This window comes from Dasypus novemcinctus, chromosome 4 (genome assembly GCF_030445035.2).
Source record: "Dasypus novemcinctus isolate mDasNov1 chromosome 4, mDasNov1.1.hap2, whole genome shotgun sequence".
NCBI lineage: Eukaryota > Metazoa > Chordata > Mammalia > Cingulata > Dasypodidae > Dasypus > Dasypus novemcinctus.
In genome coordinates this window covers 44465222-44493049 of record NC_080676.1, presented here as the reverse complement: position 1 = coordinate 44493049, position 27828 = coordinate 44465222, and the positions used below count along the sequence as shown (strand labels likewise).

At 40.3% G+C, this 27828-nt stretch overlaps 1 protein-coding gene across 11 annotated transcripts in view; it reads left to right on the top strand.

Annotated features, from left to right (window-relative positions):
- Window positions 1–27401, top strand: part of TNIK (TRAF2 and NCK interacting kinase) — a 435835-nt gene extending 408434 nt beyond the window's left edge. For all 11 annotated transcript variants that reach the window (XM_058295284.2, XM_058295283.2, XM_058295286.2 and 8 more), the window contains 10 exons: window positions 1912–2073; window positions 4891–5002; window positions 5751–5921; window positions 7555–7698; window positions 13181–13315; window positions 18651–18751; window positions 20950–21099; window positions 21871–22030; window positions 22270–22409; window positions 24586–27401. In XM_058295284.2, coding sequence (XP_058151267.1) covers window positions 1912–2073; window positions 4891–5002; window positions 5751–5921; window positions 7555–7698; window positions 13181–13315; window positions 18651–18751; window positions 20950–21099; window positions 21871–22030; window positions 22270–22409; window positions 24586–24669 — 1359 coding nt within the window. In that variant the 3' untranslated portion in view covers window positions 24670–27401. The remainder of the gene's footprint in view (window positions 1–1911; window positions 2074–4890; window positions 5003–5750; window positions 5922–7554; window positions 7699–13180; window positions 13316–18650; window positions 18752–20949; window positions 21100–21870; window positions 22031–22269; window positions 22410–24585) is intronic.
- The last annotated feature ends 427 nt before the right edge of the window (window positions 27402–27828 follow it).

The window sequence follows — 27828 nt, the reverse complement described above, 5'->3', positions numbered from 1 at the left end:
AGGCCAGGACAGGCTCCAGAAGAAAGAAGCCAGGCCAGTGAGGTGGTCAAGAAACGGCACGGATCCCTGCCCATGCCGGCCCCCATGCTGGCAGGCAGTGTCCTGCCTTTTCCCCACTGAGCCTCCGTGCTCAGCTAATACTTGGTAGGTACTCAGTGATGTAAATGAATGAAAGAGGCAGAGGGAGATCATTCCTTAATCAGATCTGCTCTCAGGAACCCCAGTTGCCTGTTGCATAAATACTGAATTAGAAACTGCAATACTAGCTTGGTCTACAATGTGGGCATTGGCTTTTGGGGACTGGAGTTGTCCTTTTATCCTGTCTTGCTTCTCTGGAATTTCTAGGAGGAAGATTTGCTCTCCAGAGAAGTGGTTTCCAAACTCGTTAGGTCATGCAACCCTTCAGTAACCAATTTAGAGCCTGCTGGGAGCGAATGTGACTCAAGCAGTTGAGCACCTGCTTCCCACATGGGAGGCCCTGCGTTCAGTCCTTGGTACCTCCTAAAAACAAAAAGAAACAAGGAAACATGAAAAAACCAACTCAGGGGAGCCGATGTGACTCAGTGGTTAAGCACCGGCATCCCACATACAAAGTCGGGGTTCAATCCCCAGCCCCAGTACATTAAAAAAAAAATTATTTTGTCCTCCTGTACTAACATATTATATACATTATAAAGTACCTTTAAAAGATTTTTTAAAAGGGTGCTATAACAGTATTCCAAATGCTTTGCTAATCATAATGACTTCACTTGTTACTGGCTCCTATCACAAGAAACAATATTTGCTTATTGATTGCTTCAACACTAGTGATAATGGATGTAAATGCATATTTTCAAATAATCTTCTTGATCATTTCAATGGTTTTTGGTAACTCCCATCAGACCTGATTAGCTTAATCATTATTTTGACCCTGTGACTGATGAGGGGGTGGGTTAGTATTATCTCTGCCATTTTCTTGTAATACAGCATGATTTTAAGACACGGATCCATTTCTTGGGTTTGTTTCTCTGTAACCTGGTAATATGATCTGCAGAGGATCTCAAAAGTCCACGGGAAGCGGATGTGGCTCAAGTGATAAGGCCTCCACCTACCACATGGGAGGACCCGGGTTCAATCCCTGGGGCCTCCTGGTGAAAAAGAAGAGAAAGCATGACTGCACAGCGAGCCAGTGCCCGCATGGTGAGCTGAGAGCCCCCGTGGTGAGCCAAGTGCCCACACATCAAGTGCCCATGTGGTGAGCCGAGTGCCCATGTGAGTGCCCACATGGTGAGCCAGGGTCTGCATGGTGAGCCAGTGCTTGTGCAGTAAGCTGAATGCCCACACAGTGAGCCAAGCGCCTGCATGAATGCCTGCACAGCAAGCCGGGTGCCCATGAAGTGAGCCAGTGCCCCTGTAAGTGAGTTACACAGCAAGATGATGACGCAACAAAAGAGAGACGAAGGGTTGAGTCAAGGTGAAGCGCAGCAGAGACCAGGAACTGAGGTGGTGCAATTGACAGGGGACCTCTTTCCACATCAGAGCTCCCCAGGATCGAATTCCATTGAATCCTAGAGGAGAAAGACAAGAAGAGAAGACAAAAAGAAATAGATACAGAAGATGACACAGTGAATGGACACAGAACAAAAACAGCAGGGTGGGGGTGGGGTGGGGGAAGGGAAGGGGAAAAAAAAAGTCCAGGCCCCACTCTCAGCCCCTGCCCATGTGGGACCCCACTCCATATGTGACCCCTGACTGCCCTTCGTGCCAGAAGTCAAGGCTCAGAGTCAATTCATATACTAAATACAATGAAGTGTAACTCCTTTCTTATTAGGTAAAATGGAAAGACCCGGGGTGGGTCTCTTTGGAGACCCCTATGCTTTGCCGTGACCTCTGCCCACCCCCTCTAACGTTCCCAATGTTGTGTCCCCTCAGACAGCTGGAGACAAGAAGCGAGGCCACAGTGACAGCAACGGCTTCGCCGGGCACATCAACCTTCCGGACCTGGTGCAGCAGAGCCACTCCCCCGCCGGGACCCCGACCGAGGGCCTGGGGCGCGTCTCCACCCACTCGCAGGAGATGGACTCCGGGACTGAAGTAGGTGCCGGGCAGCAGCCGCCACAGTCCCTCCCCTCCTCCGGGGCTCTGTAGCCCTGCTCTCTTCAAGGATGAGGCTGTGCCAAGCTCCCGGAAACACATTTGGTAGTTTGCTGCTCCAGTCGATCTTCATTGTTCACAGATTCCATCTTTGTGAATTTGCCTACCTGCTAACATGTATTTGTGACCCCAAAATCAGTGCTCACAGTGGTCATGCCCAATAGAGTGGTGAAAACTTTAGGTCGCCCGATGTGCACATTTCTGCCTGCTCATTTCCACTCTCACACTGTAAATGAGTGTTCTTCCTGCAGTCCATTCAACTCCACATTTCTGCATTTTTCTCCTTTTCTGGATGACTTTGTGTTTAGTATGACCCTGAAGCATAGCGCTTAAGTGTGCTGTCTAGTGCTCCTAAGTGCAAGAAGGCTGCAATAAGCCTTATAAAATTAGACGTGTTAGACCAAGTCCATTCAGGTACGAATTAGAGTGCTGTTGCCCATGAGCTCAGCGTTAATTGAACCAACAGTAGGTATTAAATAAGGTGTCTTTCAACAGAATATAAACAAGGTTATATATTGATAGGTTGGGGAAAATGTTGTGACCAGAGGCTTCCAAGACCCTCACTCTGTATTTCCCATAGCAGTGAGAGCTCAGTATTTGCTAATTCAGAGCTTATTGCAACATTATAGAACATACCTATCTGAATAACGAGAATTAACTGTATGTAACTAGTTATGCAAATACACAAATAGATGAAACCATAAAATCATAGTGAAAGGTTCTCAGATATCTTCAAGGTCAACACCTCTTTTTACAGATGAGAACACTGAGGCTTAGGTTGGTTAAATGACTTGCCCATCGCACTTAGCTGGTTGGTGTCAGAGCCAGTGCCAGAGCCAGGAACCCCCATCTTCCAGGCCAGTGATAAAAACTTCAACCTATAGAGATTTCAGGACCAACATCTGAGGTTGTATTTACATTAACTTAGTCAAACCAAGTTTGACTTAAAATTAGGTTGAAATAATTTGCTTATGAAAAACAAAAATCAATAGATATATTCTCAAAGTGTTCATCTTCCTAAAGTCTACCTTTGCAAGAAAGGGAGAAATGGGATATTATCTTTCCTGTGTAGTAACAGGCTTGGGGAAAAGCCTGTGTAAAAACAGTGTGTTAGGCAGGGCGCTAGACATTCCTGACCAAGACCAGTTGGGTGAATTCTCACTGCTTCGTCATTTCTCATAAACAGTCCTGTGGATCACAGTTAAGGCCTAAATGTGTTTGTCTAAATGCCTAAATGTCAATGTCTGTTATTGACATTGCCCACACACTAAGTTTTTTGATGCATGTCTTATCACACCCTTTGGATTCTAAAGTTATAGCACTGATGAGCTTTGCTTGCCCCAAGGAAAGGAACGCAGAGGCATATGGGAAAGTGATATCCTTTGGTAGCTTCATGCAGTGCGGGCAGACTTTGCTGCCCTCACAGCTCCATGTGTGCCAGGAGGAGCCCATACGAATGGACCCTGGTTCAAATTCTGCTGCTGCCCCTTATTAACCCAGGGACCTTTAGCAAATCACTTGCTTCTGGACCTCCAGCCCTGAGAGGGAATGTTTGTATCTGCCTCACCTCGTTCACAGATTTGTTAAGGACCAAAGGAAGATACTCTGTTTGGGATGGAAATTCTGCCCTGCACTTTCACGTATTTAAGGAAGATACAGTGGTGTTGATTTCATAGGGTGGAGGAAAAATCTTGAAACAAATCAGATTGGATATTTGCGATTTTCTCCTTAAATGTTTGAGGGTCTTAGGATGTTGCTTTTGTTTTTAAATAAAACTAAAAACGTTTAATTAAAGATATTGCTCAAAACAAAGGTGCTTATGTTGAATACATGTGTTTTGTGATGTTGATAGGGCCTGAGAGATTGAAGGAAGGGAGATGACAGACAGAGTAGGGGAATGGCTATTGTAGTTCCTTCAGCAAGAAAATCAAATTGGAATGTCATGACACAATGCCTTCATATTTGAGTTTCCTGAATATTTGAGTTTCAGGAAACTCATATTTGAGTTTCCTGAAGTCTAGTTCTGACTTTATGTCTTCATGGTCCTATTCAAGCCTTGAGATTCATTTTTAAGTAGACCTTCAGTGTACCTCAGGGTACAATTGCCCTCAAACCTAGTATCTTCATAAGGTCAGGTCCAAATAAGGCATGCAAATATAAGAATCCTTTAAAGGGAATTTTCATAGAAAGGAAAAGTCCTCAACCCCTGTAGGAAGTCATCTCTGATTTATAGATTGTAAGGCTTTTGGGGCCAACATCAGTCCGCTCATATCACCAGGCCAGAGGAAAAAGACCCAAATGGCACAGGAGGGAGTATCTTGGCTCAAGTGAGTTTTCAGGATTAAACTGTTCTGTGTAGACATGCGTATTTAGTTTATACCAATTGTGTCAGCTTTTCTTAAGACCATTTGGTCAACATGTGATTGCTTTTATTTAAAGGGAGAGTTAAGTTCTCTCACCACAGTAATCTTACAAATATTAAATAAAGTGCCTCTTACAGTCAAAAATGTAATTTTTTACAACTGCATCTCCTGCAATTGAATTAATTCCTGAATCCCCTGTAAAAGCACAATGAACAGTGAATAACCAAACCAAGGGAAGCTGAAGAGAGAGCCATGCACTTTGACTCTGGAGTTAGAATGTGAACAGCTGGATAGACTGAAGAATCAATAACCGTTTTAAAGCCCAAAAAAGGTATTATAACATTCTTTGTACCTGCAGCGTTTATTTACCTTAATCTTCTTGCTTATCAATTAGTATGGCATGGGGAGCAGCACCAAAGCTTCCTTCACCCCCTTTGTGGACCCCAGAGTTTACCAGACATCTCCCACCGATGAAGACGAAGAGGATGAAGAATCATCAGCCACAGGTAAGCTAGAAAGCCTCAGTGGTTTAGAAAAAACATGGTTTCCCACTATGGCCTAAAAAGGAAATTATTCATCAGTTCTTGTAGTTAAGTCATTTAGTACTTAGGACCTGTCTTACGGGGAAGATTTTCCATTATTACGTTTCTAAGATTCCTAATCCACATTTCTTTCTTTACTTTTTTTTTTTTTTTTTTTTTATCTCTTCTATTTTGCTTCTGGTAGGAACTCGGTAGTATCTGGGGATCCTAGGAAAAGCTGTTCCTCAGAGATCTCTGAACTTAACTAACGCATATTTCTTAAGAGCAATTTCTGGGTACAATGCTGTGCAGGCAGTAGGCACTCAATAAGTGTGCATTGGGTTGTGTTGAGTTCTAAATGTGTGCTTCCACTGCAAAAGTCTGGATGATTTAGAGGAATGTCTTAGAGTCCAGACTTCTGCAATACACTAATCATCAAAGTCAACTTTGGCCAGTTTGTCAATTGATATCATAGCATTTCAGAAAGCAAATCTGCAAATCAGGAGGTATAGAGATAATATATTTAATTTTGTGCAATTGACATCAATCCTATAAACCATCCAAGTATTGTCTATAAGCCTATTCTACTAATAGATAAAATAGTTTCAGAATTTATTTGCCTTTATTATAGTGCACGCTAAATAAGGATAAATCATAGTGTTTTGAAGTCCCTTCTCAATGCCTCCATCGGTTATCTTTTAACCACTGACTTCTCTGGTTGTTTTTCTCAAAGCTCTGTTCACTAGTGAACTTCTTAGGCAAGAACAGGCCAAACTCAATGAAGCAAGAAAGATTTCAGTGGTAAATGTAAACCCCACCAACATTCGGCCTCATAGTGATACACCAGAAATCAGAAAATACAAGAAACGATTCAACTCAGAAATACTTTGTGCAGCTCTGTGGGGTAAGTTGGTTTTTTACTACTCATGGATGAATTGACCCTCAAGCACTGAAAGCCTACAGATCTATCCGTGGGAAGGGCTCTGGTTGAATCATGTGTTGGACACCTGATTTGGAACTCTACCAAGAGCAGTTTTATATGTAGAAAGAGATACTCCCCTAACACCCAGGAGGACAGTGATGCACTAAAGCCAGAACAGAACTAGCTACCACTGAACATACACCCAGTGTGTGCCCAGCGCTAAGTGATGTGCCCCATATTGTGTCTGTGATCCACAAAGTACTCTGCAGAGGGAACAATTGCCTTACTTTTATTTCATGGCTGAAAAACCAGCCCAGCATATTTAGGTGACTTGCCCATGGCCATAAAGCTAATGATAGAAAGATAAAACTTGAAAAGGACAACAAATGATGAGCCTTACATTTTAGTTCAGAATGTCAATCTGCTGATTTTGTGAAAAAGGCCTGCCAGTTTTAGCTGATCCCAAACTCAGTATTATTTTGATGAGATTCTATCAAAGTCCTGGTCGGTGTTGCTAGAAACATCACATACAGATCAAAAAAAGGTCATGTCCCTTCTGTACCATCTAAAATACCATGCTTAGTTTGGGCCATCACAATTTTAAGAGGTTGCAAAGCATTGGAGAGGTTAGCAGGGAAGAACAAGAAGCCTGGAAACCATTTCATGTGGGGTGTGATGACAGGAGACAAATCCCTCCCGAGAAGTGACAGAATGAGGAGAACAAGATAGCCATCTTTGAATATTTAAAGGGTTGACATGGTGAAGGAAACGGGATATGCATGTGGCTCAGAAGGTAGAAACACAAAAAAGGGAAGTTAGAGTATTCTGTGTTCATTAATACACTCCACTGCACAGTGCACCTCTGTATGTGTGTGTGCGTGTGTGTGTAATTTCCCTAGTGGTAAATTTTAGGAGTGTAGGTGTCCAGGTAAGACCACTTACCTGCCTGGGCTTTTGTAATAGAGATGACTGCTTGGGAGGCAGGCTGCACTAGATTTAGATACCTGAGAAGTTCCATACAGTCAGTATTTCTATGACTCTCAGGGTAGTAACACCTTTGCTTGAATTAGTTTTTCATTTCTCTAGCAGAAATGAGGGTATGGGATATAAGACAGTTTAGTTTTTGGTGTGAGGAGGAGGAAGGGATCTTTTCCAGTAGGTATAGAAATGGGGGACTCTGTTATATGTTGAAGATGGGAAGGCTAGAAATCACTGCACGAAAGCTATGGGAGTGAACCTTGGGGAAGGAGAGGGGTGGGATATATACGGAGAGCAAGGAAGAGGTGTTGTTGCTAAAAGGAAACAATGGCAGATGGTGCTAGCTTCACAGCTGTGTCTAAAGCTCCTCTTGAGAAGCTGGTATGGAGATACCAAGCAGTAAATGGCTAGATGTAATAAATGCTGCTACCACTTTACAAATGGGTTTCATTACCAGGGGAACAGTGATTCAATTACTGTGTCAAAGCTTCTACTTCTTTACTCTGTGCCACAATACCTACTTGCCCATTAGTTTATATGTACAAGGCGTAGTCTCTAGGTTCTTAGGGGGACCCCAGATGCAGAAGTTATTTTTGCCCATAGGAAGTCATTCTTGGGATGCTTCTTAAATTTACAGGTGTAAACCTCCTGGTGGGAACCGAAAATGGCTTGATGCTTTTGGATCGAAGTGGGCAAGGCAAGGTCTATAACCTGATCAACCGGAGGAGATTTCAGCAGATGGATGTGCTAGAGGGACTGAATGTCCTTGTGACAATATCAGGTATGCTACATGACTGAGCCATCAGATTTGCATTGGTGGAAAAGGTGAAAGCCTTGTTTCTAAGCCAAGAAGTAATGTTACAGGATTTCATTTCGGTTCTTTGACTATGCTGGAGAAATGAATTTCAAGAGCACGTTGGGTGAGTTAGGCCAGCAATTTATTCAGGTAGGGAGGGAAGAGAAATGGGAAAAAATAACATATCAGGGGTCCCAGATAGAGAGGAAGGGGCTGAAAAGTGATAAAGAGGGCTGATTTACAGACTACAAGTCCCCATTATAGGTTGTAAATCCATAGGTTTACTTGCATGGCCACATGGCAGAGGAAAAATGGCAAGAGTGGTGTGCAGAGGGCAGGCATGGGTCTAGAGGCAAGAGAGCGGAGAGTGAGAGCAGCTCTTTCAGGCCCCCCTAGGCTTTTTGAACTGTTAATTATTCCATCCCTTTGCTAATGGTAGGGGAGGGGTTCCAGCTGCTTGCTGTTTTGATTGATTACCCAACCCATCAAGTCCCTGTGAGGGCCCAAGGATAAAGTCCCTAGGGAACATGATAAAGTCCCTAGGGAACAACGGGGCTTCTCCTCACCTCCAGAAGAAATCTTTGTTCTGGATAGCAGAATCTTGGGGGTGGGGGTCTTCCAGCAGCCATCTTGGGGGTTGTTGATGTCCTCGTGGACTCTCTGCCAGGTTCCAGATCCATCTATTGATTCCCTGTCTTACTAGCCCTGCTTCAGTAACACGATAAATTATAGAAATCCAGCCAGAGTGAGCTCACCCAGATTTTGAAATGGTGGCAATTCTGACCTCCAAAAGAGATTCTGCATCAGGCAGAAACATAACAAAGGCAGTGTATTTATAGATCTTTAACCTCTGCCAGAACTCAGCCAAGATCTTGTGAAGGTGTCCGAGGTCCATTCCTTTCTATTACTTGCAGATGCAGCTTATCAAAATATAGGCCTCTGGGAGCAGGAAATGTTGTAAGCAGAAATTTCTCTGGTCTTTTTATTCTCTCAAGAACTGTTCTTGCCATAGTCCACTGATGTTTTAGCAAGTGCAGCTGGTTCATTGGCAATTGATCTGCAAAGAAATTTGAGTGTGGGACTCAATACAGCTATACATTGCAGTTTTCTGCTCCCAAAAACAGCTTTAAAAAAAAGATGAATCTGAAAACTTTATTACTAACAAGCTAAAAATGTAACTTAAAAGGGTCTGTGTTTATTGAAAGGAAGGTTTTGGTTTTTTCTTTCTGACGGTGTTTGAGTTTGACAAATAACACCCCCTTTCTTCCCCTCGCATCCCATCTAGTCTGGGACCATGTGAACCAGCTGCTCATTAGAATCACCTGGGGAAATGTGAAACTACAAGCTGTACACTCGGCAGTGCGTCAGAAACCCCGGAAACGATATATCTAGCTTTTATAGCTCTCTGGGCATTTCCGATGTGCTGCCAAGGTTGAAAACCAGGGCTACTGACTTAAACCTTAAAGAAAGTTTTGCTTTTCAGCTCTACTTCTATTTTGAGAAACTGCATTCACTTGAGGCTACAAGTCCCTCTTTCTTTTACCTTCCCACTGAATGCTGAGAGTTTCACCTCCTTTTATTCTCCCCAAATGCGGGTTAACCAAGTAAATTGTTTTTGCATTATCATTTGAGTTTAATTCTGTGTATTCTTTTGTTCTGGTTAATTGCTTTCTTGATTGTTGTGCTACCAAATCAAAGTTAAGACCAGGCATCTGCCAGTCACCTCCCAATACCAAAAGTGGGAATGCTACCAGATAATTCACATTCCAGCTTGGTTGTGTTGTTAACGACACATCCTATTCTGAATAGTGTAATGGGTCCTCTTATCATGAGACACAGGTGGAGAAAGGAGAAAATGAAAATAGGAGCAAAAGATTCTTGAAGTGCCCTCTGATCCATGCTGGCATAGAATGGAGGAAGCAGCACTGAGCCAAGTTTTGTGAGCAATGCATATTCTACACTTTTGATTATAAAAATGGATAGTATCTGCACAGTGATTCCCTTTATTTAAGGTACAGATGCACTGAAATCCAGTGTGCAATGCTTTAATGAATTCTCTTCTGGTATATGTCTCATCTGTAAAATCTAAAAGAAATCAAAGGGTTGTAAGTACCCAAGAAATAAAGCCCACAAACTTAAATTTCTGAGTACTTAGGAAGAGCCACCCCAATGAACATCACTCATACTTTCCTTATCTGGTACTCTGGTAATCTTATATTAACTTTCGCTCCTTGTGTACTCCAGTATTTTCTTCATGATCTCTTATCATCCTATGAATTCTTTAACAAGGGGAACATTTACATTTCTTTTAAGTACATACACATCCTTTTTCCATAACGACTTTTGTTTTGCATTCCTTTCCATGGAAGTCAGTACCAAAAACTTGTCCAGATTTATTTTCTGACTCCAGATTGCATTCATTGAACTTGTTTCTCTTGTTCCCCTTTAAAATTTCTGTTTCAATTGGTTAACTAAAACTATAACCAACCATCATCTTTAGAGTAATTGAGGAGGCAAATAAGAAGCTCTTTGTAGGCATCTGCTGTTGGGTTAGAGGCCAAGGCATAGGCAGTCACACACAAGTAGGCTAATGCTGCAATCAGCTCAGGGATAGGTTGCTTCAAAGGGAAGGCAACACAACGCAGAACTTTACAAAATAAAGGAACAGAGAAATACATAAGAGAGGAGATAAAGATGGGGCCAGAGCTCACAGCTTATGAAATTGAGATCTCGACCCGAGTTCCCACCTTGTATTTATTGGAAACTACCAAGCACCTGTTTGCTAACAGAACTGCAACATCATCTATAATAGGGAACAACTGCAACATCTATAATAGAACAGGTGTAACGTTTACAATAAGGAACAGGTAAGCCAGTTTCCCACAACATTTCCCCCTTTTTGTTTTTGGAAAGTCTATGCAAATGATGTTTCACTGATTAACAAAGCTTCCTGCATGATATTTTCACTTTTAGGTTTGAACAATACTCATTAAATTTTTTCTCAATACATTTGGTCCCAGGATTGTTCAAACTTAAGAGATGTATGCATTCATTCAACAACATACATTTCTGTATCACTTACAGTTCATCAAACCACTTAAGTATACAATATGTTACATTATTAAAGTTTTGATTAGTATTCAAGCATTTTATACATAATCCATAACTGCAACAACAAACAATAAGACTTCCAACTAGCAGACATTTAATGAATAGACTTTCATTTCTCATGGGCTTAATATTCCCAACCAGCAAGGCCAGTACTTGATCAAAAAACGTTATCATTTTCCCCAGTTTGTATAGTGCTCTTAGCATCTTCTCTGGACCTGGGGCCACATCCAATTCACAGGCTAAGTCAATATCCATCTTCTCCCTCTTTCATTTTTTAAAGCAGCCTGCTGGAGGTCCTCCTGCTCCCATGAAGGACCTTTCCCATTTAGCACATCTTAAGTGAGAAATTAAAGATTTTTAGTATTCCAACAATATTACAAACTCCATTAACATGAGAAAACATTGTATTTACCAATTACAGCAGAGAATATAGTTTTGTCTTACACAAATATTTAAGAATTTGATTGAGCAGCAGGCACCTTACAGCTTGTCCCAAATGTTTGCCTCTTCCAGGCCCTTAAAATACCATTGTCTCTGATGTTTCTTAGTAGGGCCACTGCTACAGGTTTCTTCTGTACAGCCAGATTAATTGCCATCAGGCCGGGACAGAAAGCCTTGAAAAACTGCAAAAGTCCATTGCGGACATTTTCAAACAGTTTTTGCACTTTTTGTATTCATTCAGGCTTGTTTTACTTTTACAAAACACATCTCACTGAACGCTACCACAATACTTTTACAACTTGCTATATGCATACTAGTTCTGTCCTGAATAGCTCCATATTAACCATTTTATTTTAGGACAAAATATACCTTATAACATTTCAGTTAGCATTCCCACACACTTTTTACCTTTTTCAATATTTGCTTAACTTTTACATCTTTCATTTTATCCTTCCTTTCCCTCTCTTTTTTCTCTTTCTTCCTTTTTCTCTTTTTTCTCTTTTTTCTTTTTTCCTTCCTTTTTCTCTTTTTTCCTCCTTTTTCTCTTTTTCTCTTTTTTCCTTCCTTTTTCTCTTTTTCTTTCTGGGCACCTGCCCTTTTCTTTTTCTTCTTAACACTTACTGAAACAGTTACAACACACATACTGACAATTGCACAGACAAACACAAAAACAGTTCCAAAATTACCAACCTAGAATTTCTTCATTGATTTTAATTTGATTTTTTATATGCTCTCGAGCTGCCCTGTCTTCTGCCTTTTCTGTTTCTTTCCTCTAACATTCTTTTTGTTAACTCTTCTTCTTGGTTTCTTTTATAATCCAACATTTCTTCTCCAGTTTTTCACCTCTCAATTTCCTTCTTAATCTCTTTCTGTCCCCAAGTCATACTTGCTTTATGATGCCATGCTCAAACAAGTTCTGTAGTTTGATGTAAAGCCATTCTAGTCTTTGGAATGAGACCCAGCCATGCAGTTTCCAGTGTTTGTCTCTCCATTTGCACAACCGGAGGTTCCAGATTCCACAGGAACGTTTGTTGTCTCTTGGCACTCATGGCACAGCTCTGTCCATTGAGCTGGCACCCACACAGCATGTTCTCCATCTCCTGGGGAAGTACAAGCAAACTCTTGAGGGCTTCGAAGGCTTTTCGAACCACTCAGAGCTCTGTGCTGTCATACCAACTTTAGTTTCACTTGAGGCAATCCTTTCCCTTCGGGTCCCTATTGGGTGCCAGTTGCTGAGCTTCCGTTCATGCCCCACGTTGGGTGCCAATTGCTGCAATCAGCTCAGGGATAGGTTGCCTCGAAGGGAAGTCAATGCAGAACTTTGCAAAATAAAGGGACAGAGAGAAAGATACAAGAAAGGAGATAAAGATGGGACCAAGGCTCACAGCTTCTGGAACTGAGAGCCTCAACCCTAGTTTCCACCTCATATTTATTGGAAACTAACTACCAAACAACTGTTTGCTATCAAAACTGCAACATCATCTACAATAGGAAACAACTGCAACATCTACAGTAGAACATGTGTAACATTTACAATAAGGAACGGGTAAGCCAGTTTCCAACAACAGGCTAAAATGTCCAGTTGTCAACACTCCTTTATGTGATTAGATCTGGAATATTCTGGGACTGTGATCAACCACTGTGTTGCAGAGTTAGGTCTCACTGAGTTCAGCAGATGCTCCCTTAAGAGAGAATAAGAGCAGTTTACTCAAATAAGAAACCACCTGAAGATAATGACAATTTGTAAACTGATGATTTGTCCAAAACATTTGGAACTGTTTTAACCATAAGTCCTGGCAGAGAGAACACTTTGATGGTATGATTTTTTAAAAAAAAATAAAACAGATTGGAGGTAGGGAAGGAGAGAAAAAGGCTATCCCAGGGAATTTAAATTACAACTTTTTCGTTTCAACAGGAAAGAAGAATAAGCTACGAGTTTATTATCTTTCATGGTTAAGAAACAGAATATTACACAATGACCCAGAAGTAGAAAAGAAACAAGGCTGGATCACAGTTGGAGACTTGGAAGGCTGTATACATTACAAAGTTGGTAAGTCTCAAGACTTGTAAGTGTGGTCTGTTCACTCAGTCAGAATTATTCAGTTGTGTCTTTCAGTTTTTTCTGTTGGATATTTATGACATGTTTGAGACCAGTGTAAAATGTTGCTGGAACCTTAAGTATCTTTGCATTATCTCCGAACAAGTCAGATTGATGAAGTTCAAAGAGTGTATTCAAAATGGAATCCTAATCTCCAGTTTGAACATTTATATCCACTTCCTCCTAAAGAGCCATTAAAATGACAATAAGGGAATAAAAATTCAATAAACCCATAAGGACAGAGGGACCAGAAGAAGAAAGACAGCAAGGAGATGGCAGCAAAATGAACAAGAGTAGTTGGATGACTGGGAACAAGTGTATCGAACCAGTCAAGGCTGAATCTGCAATAAGGGAAGGCATCAGCATCACTCTAGTCATGCAGCAGCATTCAGAAGGGCTGAGGACTGAGACGCTGGGAATATAAGAGGTGGAGGTGTGGGGTGGGACAGAAAATAGGAGGGTTTTGTGAAACGTGACAGAATCCAGTTCCTCCTGTGAACAGTCAGGCAGCTCCCCTCTGCCACTGCAACTGATGACAAAAGGTTTGCACAGCTTAGAATAGGAATGAGAGGCCAATCTGATGAGTGGGGTTAAATGAACGTTTTCCTCCTTCCCCTATTTAGCTCCTAAAATGTTGGCAGCCATGCTTTTACATGCAGGTAAAAGATTGAAAGATTTGCCTTCGGGCGACGGACTTGGCCCAGTGGTTAGGGCATCCGTCTACCACATGGGAGGTCCGCCGTTCAAACCCTAGGCCTCCTTGACCCATGCGGAGCTGGCCCACGAGCAGTGCTGATGCACGCAAGGAGTGCCCTGCCATGCAGGGGTGTCCCTGCGTAGGGGAGCCCCACGCACAAGGAGTGCGCTCCATATGGAGAGACACCCAGCGCAAAAGAAAGTGCAGCCTGCCCAGGAATGCCGCCACACATGGAGAGCTGACACAACAAGATGATGCAACGAAAAGAAACACAGATTCCCATGCTGCTGACAACAACAGAAGTAGACAAAGAAGATGCAGCAGATAGACATAGAGAACAAACAACCAGGGTTGGGGGAAGGGAGGAAGGGAAGAGAAATAAATAAATAAATAAATCTTTAAAAAAAAAAGAAAGATTTGCCTTTGGAGAAACTGAATGGCCAGAAAGAAAAGATCTACAGGCACTCAAACTTGAGGTACCATGAAAAAAACCTGCTGTCTAACTATCCTAACGTGAGCCCAGCAATTGATAGGCCTGCCTATATTAGACAGTGGTACAATCCACGAATCGGAAGGAGACCTTAAACAAACAGAAAGAAAGGACTTTAGGAAAAACAAATAATGAAGAAAGGAAGAAAAAAAATGAACTATAATAACTTCAGAGACATTAGAAAAAATTACTGTTTCCATTAAACAATAGGGAGCTATTAAGGAAGAAAGGAGGGGGAGAGCAGTGGGGAGGTTATTCAGAGATCAAAAAAGAAACCGTGAAAATTAGAAATATATTTGTATATAAAAAATGTAATAGAAGTGTTAGAATGTAATGATGAGGAAATCTCTCAGAAAATTGAACAAAAATTAGAGACAAAGAGAAGGAGAAAAAGGATAAGAAAATAAAAGAATCAGTCCACATGATTCAGAATCTGAGTAACATGAGTTTTAGAGAACATAAGAAATGGAAGGAGAGGAAGTTATCTAAGACATAGCCAAAAATTTTTCCTAGAACTGAAGGCCTTGAAACCCCATGTTAAAAGGAATCACTGTGTGTTCGGTATAGTGAATGATAAAAGAAGACCCACACAAGGTATAGCAACATGAAATTTCAGTCCCCAAAGCTAGAAGATCCTTCAAGATTCCAGGTAATAAGCAAATAAATAATTTACATATAGTGGACACAGAATCAGAGTGACCAGGAACTTCTCACAGTAACACTAGAAACTTAGAAAGCAGTGGAGCAAGGACTTCAGAATTCTGACAGCAAAGTGATTTTCAGCTAGAATAAAGACATTTTTAGGCATGCCAGTTCTCAAAATATTTATGTTCCATGCACTGGTTGTCAGGAAGCTATGGGTGGATGTGTTCCACTAGAATAAGAGAATAGACCTGGGATCCAGGAGAGAGATGAAGGAAGTACCCAGACCGATGGTGCAGGAAAACTCTGGGATGGCAACTCTATCACAGGCCTAGAGAGAAATCAGTCCCTTCTGTAATGGGACAATGAGGGTTCCAGGAAGGGTGCCTCCAGGAAAATAACATGGTACTAATAGATTTTCTGCTGTGTTTGACTTGAAGAAAGTTTATAGTACTAGCAGAACATTTGTACATGAGAGAGATAAAAGAAAATAATTTCTGTAGGAAAATAACTTCTGAAGAAAATGCTAGAACCAAGAAAGGAGATATCATCATGGTCTACTATGTGGTTTACTGTGAACAAGAATTTTTTGAACATAGGATGTTGATACAACCAAAATTTGAAAACTGTTGTATGGCTGTGGGGAGAAAGGAAATGTGTGTATGGGAGAGCTGATAAGAGAGAGAAAGAAAGGGATGGGATGGCATAAGAGACTGAATCCTCTCCATACTGGGAATTTCATACTGAGCAACTTGCCCAGATACCTTGACCCTAAGGAAGTATTGGTGCTGGATAGTGAATTTGAAGGTTCTGATCCCTGGAAGTATATGTCCTCCACTGTTTATTAATAACATGTCATTTGGGGTTTTATAAACAAAAATAGCCTCTACTCTTGCTACACAGATAATAGGCTTATTGGTATGATTTTCAAGCAGCTTTTGGAAAAAATAAACATTTAACGTCTGTGAACATAGAAAATGGGAACAGACACAGTTATATCTGTGTACCTAGCTCAGTGCCAGGCACTTAGAAGCCAGGAAAGAAATACTCATTAAAGAAAGGAATGAATGTTCAAGAGACACAGCATCATCCACAAACCAGACCACATAAGGAAGTGTTTTTCTGTAGCAGGCTAGTGAGATACAAGCTGTACATTTTTGTTCAGTTATCAGAATTATTTGTTGCTTTCTAATAGCATACCCTGAAATTCTGGTTTTCTCTTGTCTTCACTTGATTATTTGACAAAGTACAAAATATGCATTCTGTTCATTCTCACATCCAGTAGAATTCGGATTCATATTTGTCTGATGAGGCTTTTAGAATTGCCTTTGGGCATTTTACCTTTGTTTATTATGTGGCATTTGTCAGTCCAAAATTTCTAATGATCAAATTTTATATACATAAATTAAGGTGTGATTATAGAGTTAAGAAATTCATTGCAGGATATAATATCAAATTTCTGAATGTTATCTCTTACAGATAGCTAACAAAACTTCAGGCTGCCGAAGTCCCATTTGATCTCCATATCTACCATTGACCATTCTATCATGTCTGGCTTCTTCCTTCTTCTAATCATTGTTTAATCATGGTTGTCTGCTTTCATTACCCCCATAACAAGTAGGCTGACCTATATCCAGACATGCAAAGTGACATGGAACCAGGGAGCAATATCTGATCATTATCTATCAGAAAATAGATATCAGATAATTATCAGAAAATTAATTTTCAGAAACTTTTTTTGCCTTAATTATCCAGATAACTACTTGCAGTCTACATTTTGCTTTCCTTGTGGGTTTCTTTTAAGACAATACTAATATTTCCTGGTAGCACATGATAATTTCCAGCATTTTCAAATTGCTGTTTAAATTTTAAAAATATAAAATGAGAATAAAATGGAAAAGCAAATTATAAATCCAAGCCATTTAAAATATTTAATTCTTTTACCCCATATTCCTCTTAGCCCATAGATGCTTTTATTTTCAAGGTCATTTTAAATTTTAATTGTGGGTCTTCTAGGTTTTAGGTAAGAAGGTTAGAGAATAGTTAAGCCCATAAAGAGTTCATGCCATGAAAAGCTGTAAAGAAGACAAGTGGAAAATTTAACATTTCATCCAAGTACATTAAAATGTTTCCTACCCAGTTTCTTCAGAACACAAAATATTCTGTTTAAGAAATTTTATGAAGTGAATGACTGTTGTGTGTATCATTTGTGGATAATGAATTCTCTAAGAATTAAAAACCCATAGTTTTTTTAAATTAATTTTTTTATTTTTAAAGAAGCTTTAGATTACATAACTAAAAAATATAAAAATACATAAAAAATATAAGGGATTCCCATTTGCCCCACTCCTGCCCCTCCCACATTTTCCCACATTAACAACATCTTTCATTAGTGTGGTACATTTGTTACAATGATATGCACATATTGAAGCATTGCTACTAACCATGGACCATAGTTTAAATTTAATTTACACTCTGTCCCACTATTTTGTAGGTTATGACAAAACATACAATGGCTTGTATCTGTCATTGCAGTGTCTTGCAGGACAGCTCCATTGTCCCAAAAATGCCCTCATATTACACCTATTCTTCCTTCTCCCATCCCTCAAAACCTCTGATGGCCACTGCCTTTATGTCAATGATAAGAGTTCTTTCATTGCTAGAATAATAATAAGTTTATAGGAGAACAATTTTAATTGTGAAGACCCAGAAAGTGCTTAAAGGCTTCTGTAGTCTCTCAAGGTCATCAGTGTAAATATTGGTCACTATCGTTACCAGAGATACACAAACCATAGTAAACAATAGAACGGTCCATTCTTTCATTCTTCCATTCCGTAAACATTTATTATTTCTTTGTGTAAGGCAAAAAACGCGTAATAGTCATATTAAGTTTCTATCTATAGAATATAGGATGTTTAATGTTCTATCTTCCTAAAGAGTAAAAGGATTTGTCAAATTATGTGGACCCCTCAGAATAAGGCCTTTAAAAGAATCTGGGGTTTCAAACACTCCGTCTTCTATTAGAAATATATACAAGCAATTGTTTCATTTACTAAGTGGAATTCAACGCTGAATAAAAAGCAAATATTAGCCTTTATGTGTCTACCCATTTGCTAATTTTTCTACCCTCTTACCATGCCTGCTCTCAGTTACTAACATGTGGGTGAATATAAAAGCCAGACAAGCCAACATGAAAGATACTATGCAGATGATAATTACAATCTAGATCTAAAGACAGACTTAAGCAGCTACATCTTTAGGAAAAAACAAAAACCTTCAATGTAAAGCAGAAGTCCCCAAGTATTTAACAGACTAAGTACATTAAAGAACATTCAATCTGTGTCCAGGAGAAAATCCCACACTGGGAGCGTCACCCTCAATTATACAACTTGCACATTCATTAAAACAAAAACTTAAATAAATTGATGTACATTTTAATTCTTATTTTTCTATTACAGTTAAATATGAAAGGATCAAATTTTTGGTGATTGCCTTAAAGAATGCTGTAGAGATATATGCTTGGGCTCCTAAACCATATCATAAGTTCATGGCATTTAAGGTAAGCAGGCATGTGATTACCTAAAAATGGCTTTTAATTTATTTTATTTTATTTTCAAGGTCAACCAGTTAACAAAGTGGCCCTTCTTGCACATAGACCAATACTAATTTTCCTATATTTAATAAACCTATTTTAAAATATAGGTACTTGTGGGTTTATTATTCCAGAAGTAAAGGCTAATTATTAATAAATTCTATAAAATTAATCAAATTAAAATCTGGGCATGTTTCAGTCTATGAACCATCTACAAGTGGCATTTAGTATGGAAAGGTTACTGGGTAAAGCACTGATTATGGTGTCATACAGTGATATTCAGTGTGACACCATCTCAGAAGGGCACAATCTGGTATTTTGTCAAGGCAGATCAATAACAGTACTGTATCTCAAGGTTGAACTGAGTTTCTAAATCCCATGATCCTCATAAACCTTTCTAAGAAAAGTCCCTAAAACTCATTTGATGCTCATATATCCCCAATGCTATTGGATTTCTCTGAAATTAATACCTAAAGCAGTAACTTAGGAAAATGACCTTGTTTCTGGACATTATTCAATTTTGACTGTCTTTTCGTTTTGACCTTGTTTGAGTCTATACCAACCACAGTTGAACTGATTAATCATGAGATTCAATAGGAGTGGGGATTGGAACAGCTAGTCCATTAATCCCTGCTCGTGAAGGCTGACGTGTTCAGAGCCACAGGACCTATCCATAAGCAATATGAATTATTCTTCTGTTCTTTCTCTCTCTGCCTGTCTTTTTCTCTGTATCTTATTGGCCCCTACTTTTCTCTCCCCACCTTTATGACAGTTATCTCCCTTTCACCCTTTTGTTCTTTCCTGACACCTGCCATGTGAGCACAGAAGCTGCCTTGAAACATTACATAGGCCCTCTTTGGTGCTGAATCGCCACCCTTTCAACTTGTTACCCTAGCACAAAATGGCTCATTGGGATGTACTCAGGCAGATAGATCCGTCAATGGAAATGGGCTCCCCTCCATAACTCCACTTTTATGGAGAGAAATTTTTGGAATGCATTAGGTTAGTAACAACCAAAAACACTTAAGGTATGATTCCTAAACGCTAAAGTGTGCTGCTGTTCTGCCAAAATCTCTCCATACAAAAGCTCTTCAGTCAAGATCCCATTCCTATTCCAGTTCTGAAGTTGCTGCCATCAGTTTAGTAACCAAAGAAAATGAGAGAGTGCAAAATGCTCTTGTTTCAGCAGACCAGACCCAGCCTGGAAAGAGTAAAGAGCAAGCCAAGGACTTGAACAAAAAGCAGGAGCTGGCAGGGGTAGAGCCCTACCATTAGGACAAGGACCTAAGGCCCTCATTTCCCAGGCTGTGAGGGTGATGTTAGACGAGGCGGGAGGGTAAGGGAGTGCGGTCACTATGTGGCGGTGGCCATATGGTCAAGCTCACAAATACTGTCCCAGACTGCGAGGCCCAGTAACAATAATCTGATTAAATAATGGCAAAACAGAACGCCTGAGAGCTACCTGGGATCTGGGCCCCAGATTCCAACACACAGAACCTTCATAAACTTGGCTGGAGCTCTCTTTTCTCCTTTCTAGTTAAGCTCAAGTAGCCAATGTAAAACGTAAGTCTTCTGAGCCCCTCCCCAGCCACACACTCACCCTCCTTCTCTAACCCAATTCTCAGATCTCAGCGTTAAGTTTAGAGAAAGCACCACTCTGACACCTGCTCACTACCTGAAGGAAAATCATAACCAGAGTGTATCCAATAATCCTGAACAGGCCCAGCCCAGAGCTGGCCTCAGCTGCCCACCCCAGGCTGTCTCTGAGATGGTAGCAGCTATGGATGGGCCTGCCTGGCTGCCGTCTGGGAAGAAAGGGGCCAGGGGGTAGCTGGACCATCTCTAGAGGGAAAGGGCCAGAAAGAAACAGGAAAGAACAGCAGTACCAACTTTTTAATATACATTGACTCCACCCATTATCAAAATCAACAACTCTAAACCATCGTCTCTACCTTAGAGGGAAAGAGGTAGAGAAGGGGGCACACACAGGTACGAGACTTTTTCTTCCAGAGCCAGACCATGAATAGAGCTAAAACTGAAAGAGAAATCTTCTAGTTTTCTAATTTAAGAAAGTCAGAAATTAACTACTACCAGGAAATGGCTAAAGGAAAAAATTAAGACAACCTCTTCGAATAATATGGATACTCATGGGGTGCTTTTTAAAGTCTTTTTCAGATCTCCAGCACAAGCCTCTGCTTGTTGATCTCACGGTAGAAGAAGGTCAAAGATTAAAGGTTATTTTTGGTTCACACACTGGTTTCCATGTAATTGATGTTGATTCAGGAAACTCTTATGATATCTACATACCTTCTCATGTAAGTTCCTAAAAACAGAATGTCAGGGGCACATTGCACAAAAACTTGCATGGAGTAAGAGACTCATTTTTGTTTATTTTTAGTAAAAGTCATACTAACTTTCACTATCAGTAAAGTGGATGGACTTTCGGCCTTCACTAAGAAAGACTTCTTCTAATAAATAAGACGTGTAAATTTCACTTCCTTTTTATGATTCCTTAAAACTGAGTAACACATGGCAATCAAAATTATTTAAATTTACTCTGCTTATCTCTTTGGACCTTAAGTTAAAATGCATATGATGTTTTTCCTTCAAGGGCATAAATTTTGTCTTTTAAGCAAGAGTACAATAGATGACTTATTTTCAATATTTGAAGAGAGATTGGTTCATTTTATGTCGGCAAAGGCCAATCATCAGATGCTGGTTTCTTGGAGAAATTCCTATTTCTGCTATTTTTAGTTCTTCAACTTGAAGGCTGTGTAATGTAGTGGAGTCAGAGACCCTGGAGCTGTAGTAAGGACAAGAAATTATATATATATGTAAAACGCTTAACCCTGTGATTGGCAAACAGTGGGTGCTTCATTGTTGTGGTTGTCGCCCCAACCTAGTCGCTAGTTTGTATTTATCAAAGTGTTTGACAACTCATTGGTTAAATTAAGCAAAGCGAATTTCTGTTTTCTAGAGTGAAAAATGAAAAAAACAAACTCTTTGTTGCAATACTTAGAGATGAATACCCCAGGTGGTGTCTTATCTTTAAAAAGAATAATGCTTGGCCTTTCTTTGTCTTCTAGATTCAGGGCAATATCACTCCTCATGCTATTGTCATCTTGCCTAAAACAGATGGAATGGAAATGCTTGTTTGCTATGAGGATGAGGGGGTGTATGTAAACACCTATGGCCGGATAACTAAGGATGTGGTGCTCCAATGGGGAGAAATGCCCACGTCTGTGGGTAGGTTAACCATTCCTTATCTTCTTCAGCAGTTACACCCCCCAAATGAAACGAAAGTCAAGAAATGTGAAACAACCATTTGATTCCACAAAAAACAATCTGTGAATAACACTTGTAAGACTTGCTTTGTCCGTTTATCTCAAGTCGTTTGTCATTTTTGTGGTTAAGATGTGAACAGATGCTGTGAGTTATTGCCCATCTAATGTTTTTAATGCAGTTTTGGAAATTCCTTTTGACAGCCTACATTCATTCCAATCAGATAATGGGCTGGGGCGAGAAAGCTATTGAGATCCGGTCAGTGGAAACAGGACATTTGGATGGCGTATTTATGCATAAGCGAGCTCAAAGGTTAAAGTTTCTATGTGAAAGAAATGATAAGGTAAATCCGTTTCAACATTTGCATTAGTGTTTGCATTTTAAGAGACCACCAGGTACCTGTGAAACCTTCATTTTCCTTTATACTGATTTGAATCACATCTGTGTTAAACAATCAATATTATCTTGAAATGGCATTATTTGGTTTGATTCATGTGGACACTTGAAATATATTATTCACATATTGAAAACAGGCATAAAAACATTTAAAAATTTCTTGTAACTCTTAGTAAGTTTTGTGGCCTGCAGGCCTTATGATGACTCAGCAGATGCAGACATCCCGAATTCTCTAAAGCTCTTAGAACTGTTGACCTAACATCAGTCATCTCACAGTGGGTCAACTTGATCCTTCCACTTTGAAACTTTTCACAAAGTCACTTTCGGGACTTAATCCATCACATTATATTCACCTTTACATGTAGAAATATAAACTTTAAACAAATGCCACCCATTCCTTAAGGAATGCACACTAACAAACTCAACTAGTGCCATGTCCTGTGTCATCCCTGCCATGTTTCTTCTGAAGTGTCACAGGGGAACTGTTTTCCGGTGAAATTGGCTTTGTCCGTCTGCCATAATCAGTCACCTCAGAAGCGTATTCTGCAGCGGTATTGATTCCTCCTTGCCCTCCCTATAGAGTGAACCCAAAGTTTTTAGTAGCTAAGCAGAACTGCATTTGTGAATTCATTCTTTGTGGCTGTGACCAATATGGAGGAATGCTTTCCCCAAAGCTGCAGGCATACATACATGGAATGGACAGTTATACATCTCTCCCTGCCCACCCTCGTTGCCCAGAGGTCAGGCTGGCCATAGTGCCAACTACGGTGTGGGTCCTGACTAGATTTGGCCCTGGCCACCTGCTCCACCTCATGTGGTCTGGGTAGACAACCACTGGGGGTGGCAGGGATGGTTCCAGGGCCATGCTGAGTATGTCAGAAAACAGACCTGACCCCTGGTAAAACCCCAGCATCCAAACAGTGTTCTGGGAGGTCAAAAAAACTAAGAGTGATTTGGGTGTGGCCCCACCCTGAGGCTCACTGAAGACCCACCCGAACAGGCCTGTAGGAGGAGGCTGGGACCACACCAGTATCTGGGACCCAAGGTTTAGAGAGCAGGGCGCACAACCTTGGGAGAACAGCAGCCCTTTCTTTCCCTCATTATGGTTTTCCATGGGTCCTCTCTGTGCTTCTCCATTTTGATTCATTGACCCTAACAGTAGATTTACTTTCACATGGAGCATTAGCCAAATGACAAGCATTCCCACAGAACTTCGTAAGAAGTTGACGTTGGGAGAGACAGCGTTCTGTTGAAGAAGTTGTAGAAATGAAATAGCAGAGACTTTGTACTAAGGACAAAAGTAAATGCCTTAGACCATTTTGATGTTGGCTGACTCAAGGGCTAGACCACAGCCCAGAATATTCTTTTCCTGGAGCAGTGGTTCATTTACATTCAGCTCAAGGGAGCAGAAACCCAATTTTTTTTCACTTCTCTCAACTGTTTGATAAAATGAACAGGCTCAGACCTAATGGACTGTGGTTCTGCTTATTAATGTCATTTTCTCATTTGGATTAGGATATGCCAGCATCAGCAGAGAAGCCAAGCATTAACACTTGACATCCCAAAGTGAATCGGCACCAAACACCTTGCCCTATCCGAACATAAACATTTAACTTCTTTTTTATTTTCAATTTTTAAATGTTGAAAGCTGAAATTGTACAGTAGTTACTAGGCCTCAAACTCCCCGTTGACCTAGGGAATGAGAAAGCGTTCTCTCCAATCCCTAAGTCATAAAGGGGAGGGTAGGGGAGCTTCTGTGCCTTTCCAGAAATTAACAAAGGACCCTTGTGTCCTAGGCCAGAAATCTGGCACATTATCTGAGTCCTGAACTCCTTTTTAAAATGTGAGCGTCCGAAGAGAGGTTACAGATCAAAACACAGCCCTGTCGGTTTCCCTGGAGGCCAGTATCACAATGAGTAATCTTAGCAATCAGAGTCCTAAAGGCAGGAGTGCTCACCAAGGATGCATCGTATCCAGAGGCACTTAGAAACACCAGCCGCTGAGTCTTATGAGGTGACACGTGGCAAGGATAGGACATGTGAGAGAAAATGGATGGACGGTTGAAGAAGAAAAGCGAAACAAAAACCATGCAGTTGAACTAATTTCTTTTTAATTTCAAACAGGTATTTTTTGCATCCGTGCGATCTGGAGGAAGTAGCCAAGTGTTTTTCATGACCCTCAACAGAAATTCCATGATGAACTGGTAACAGAAGAGCACTTGGCACTTATCTTCATGGCGTTATTTCTAATTTAAAAGAACATAACTCGTGGACTTATGCCAGTCTAGAGGCAGAATCAGAAGGCTCAGTTGAACATACCGCTTCCCCCGTTTCCTCTCCCTTCACCCCTCCCAATACAGTCCATCTTTCAATGTTGCAGCCTGGTTGAGAAAGAGAATAAAGGTGGCAGGAATTTCCAGGAGATCCCCAAGAATGCTGCGTTGTCTGTGGACAAAGATGGACTATGAGCCCTTCAGAGTTAGGGATAGAAACAAATATTGTGTACTCTTATGATTAAGCTGTGTTTTGGTGGCTTTTGAGTTTTTTACCTTTTTCTTTACCCCCTTAGTTTGTATGAATGGGGAGAGAGTGCATACTGAGAAAATGAGTCTGTTTTTCATTCTGTCTGCCTCCTAGCTTTAATATCTGGTATGTGATAAAATTTCCAATTTCAAATGGTGAGAGACAGCACAATAAATGTACCTTATCTCCTTACACTGAAGGCCATAACTGCAGAGTGGGGTAATTTTAGAACTCTTTTGCCTTCACCAACCCAAAAGGTTGCTTTTTGATAGCAACTGGCTAGTGAATTTTTAAAAGAAGAAAAATACTGTTTTCCTCTCTTTTGGGAAATAGATTTTTAATGGCTAAGCTCCTAGCCTTAGACTAATTAAAATCAACTACCAGTTTTGTGAGTCTGGCAGGCCATATATATATATATATGGCCTTTTATAGGATGGAATGTGGGCCATCGAGTTGAGTTGGCTCTGGCAATTGAGGGGCTCTAACATGACTTTCCCTCAGTTATTTTGCAACAGATCAGGGCAAATGATGGGCTTGCAGATGGCATCAGACAGAAAGAGCTACTGGGAAACAAGCTAATACATATACAGATAGACACATACACACACACCCATACTTTTTGTTCTTAATGCACAAAGCCTCTCAGCTAAGAGGTCACTTCGTTAATAAATGAGACTTGGCTGGGTTCTGTCTGGGACTTGGGGAGTGCATGACATGCAGGCTCTGGTCATTCCCGTCTCTCTTCTGAGGGTGCCACTTTCTCAAGATGAAAACTGTGACTGAAAAAAAAAATAAATGTTTTTGAGCTGCCTGTGTTCTCTCTGGGTTGGTTAGAGAAGGGATTAGACTACTAAGCCTGCCTGAGACACAACAGGCATCACTGGTTCAGATATTTTTAGAACTTGAAAGCAAGGCTTGGGCCAAAATTCTGAGACCCTCATCATTTTACCTTCCTCCAAATTACCCAACATACGGTAAACAACATTTGTGCAGAGATATGTATGTATTTAGTTCCGGTTGACTTGTGTCCTTATAAACTCTTACTGGGATGATTTGAACTCTTCTGTGACCGTCTGGGATTTTTTTTCCAAAGCTACAAGCATGGCCGCCTGTGGTATCAAGGTGTTGCAAAATGATATCTGTGTTGCGCTTCCTGTTTTAACCTACCTCGTTTTGTTCGTTTTTGTTTCACTGTTCATCACAGCAGTGTTATCTCCAGGAGACATATAGAGAGCTCAACTGGCAATCTCAGGTGTATTTAATATTTTTAAACAAAACAGTAGTTGACCAAATTGTTCTGAAAAAAAAATTGAAAAACCAAGTGACAAATACTGATGTGGTTTGTTTCTGGAGACCCATACAATTCCTCTAAATGGAGCCAAAAAACAAACCAACTATGATCTTACTGCTTTTGCCTAAATACATGAGCAGCTGAGATACTATTAATGAGAACAAAATACACATTAGGAAAATGGAACCATTTCGATGCGGTTTGGGTAAGGGGTGAAGGAAAGGGGAAATATCCTGGTTTCTGGATTAGATCATCATGCCCCTATTGTAAAGGTGGTTGTCATTTGCCTTATTTTAATCAGGTAACAACACACATGATTGGAATTGAGGATTATCTAAAGCAGGGGTTCTTAACAATGGGTCTGTGAACTTGAATTGAAATTCAAAAAAAACATTATTCTTGTGGGGACATGTTGGTGTGGGTACAATGTATTTTAAAAATAATACACAGTATAGTGTGGACTTACTTAGTAAGGGGTCCCTGGTTTTCACCCGACTGGCAAAGGGGTCTGTGGAACAAAAAGGTTAAGAACCCCTGGTCTACAGGTACTTACCAAAATGTCTTCATCATGGTCCCTTTAGCTCTCAGAAGCAATGAAATCTTCCCGTTCTCATTTTTACTGCTGTGACTTTGCTGCTGAACAGTACTCTCTTTACAAATTCCATGCACCAAATTCAGCAATAACTTTTTGAATTGAATTTAGCAACTACTGTGATTGAATGCTAACATGGAAAAATATTTGGGTCTCGTCCCTGAATGTGATTGCCACCAGCTCTTTATATTGCTGCTGTGGTATTTTAAACCAGAAGCTTCTTTAAATTATGTTGCAAACTGATCTTTGTTTTTGTTTTGTTTTGTTTTTATTTCTAAGTGATAAGTTCGAAACACACAGCTTTAAATGATTTTTTTATTGTGGGATTTTGGGTACAGTTAAGAAATAAAAGGGAATCATTGTGTTTAAAACATAAGGTAGTTTGTGAATGTATTTTTTAAAATCTAGATTCATCGAAACAAAATCATAAGAAAACAATATTAATGCAGTCTTGTTTACAGTATGTACAGTGACATAACAGAACATGAGCTTTTCTGGTGCCAACAACAATAAAACACAGACGTTAAACATCAAGCTATGCCTTCTATATTTTTGTGCAAATAGTTTACACTAAGTACAAGGCAAGATCATGTTTAAAAGGGCCCCCCCACAAATCTTTGCTCCTTGAAAGATATCTAAAGAATTCCTTGAAACTTCTAGCTTCCAAAATACATTTTCCTCCATCAGGATAGGTTCTAGCTCTGACATATCAAGACCAAAGTCATGCAGAATATTTCAGAATGCTGTACTTGTGGCTTACACATTTCTCAAATTTTGCTTGCTTCAGTTCATTTGAGCAGGGAGTTGTGCTCTTCATCTTAACAGCATCTCTTGATCGTCCTGCTGGCGATTTTGTCTGCAGAAATGGCGTGATTTATTTTCATTTTTCTATAAAGAGAAACTGAGCCCCTCTCCCCAAAGGAAGTTTCTCTCAATTGATAATCATCCAGTAAAATCCACT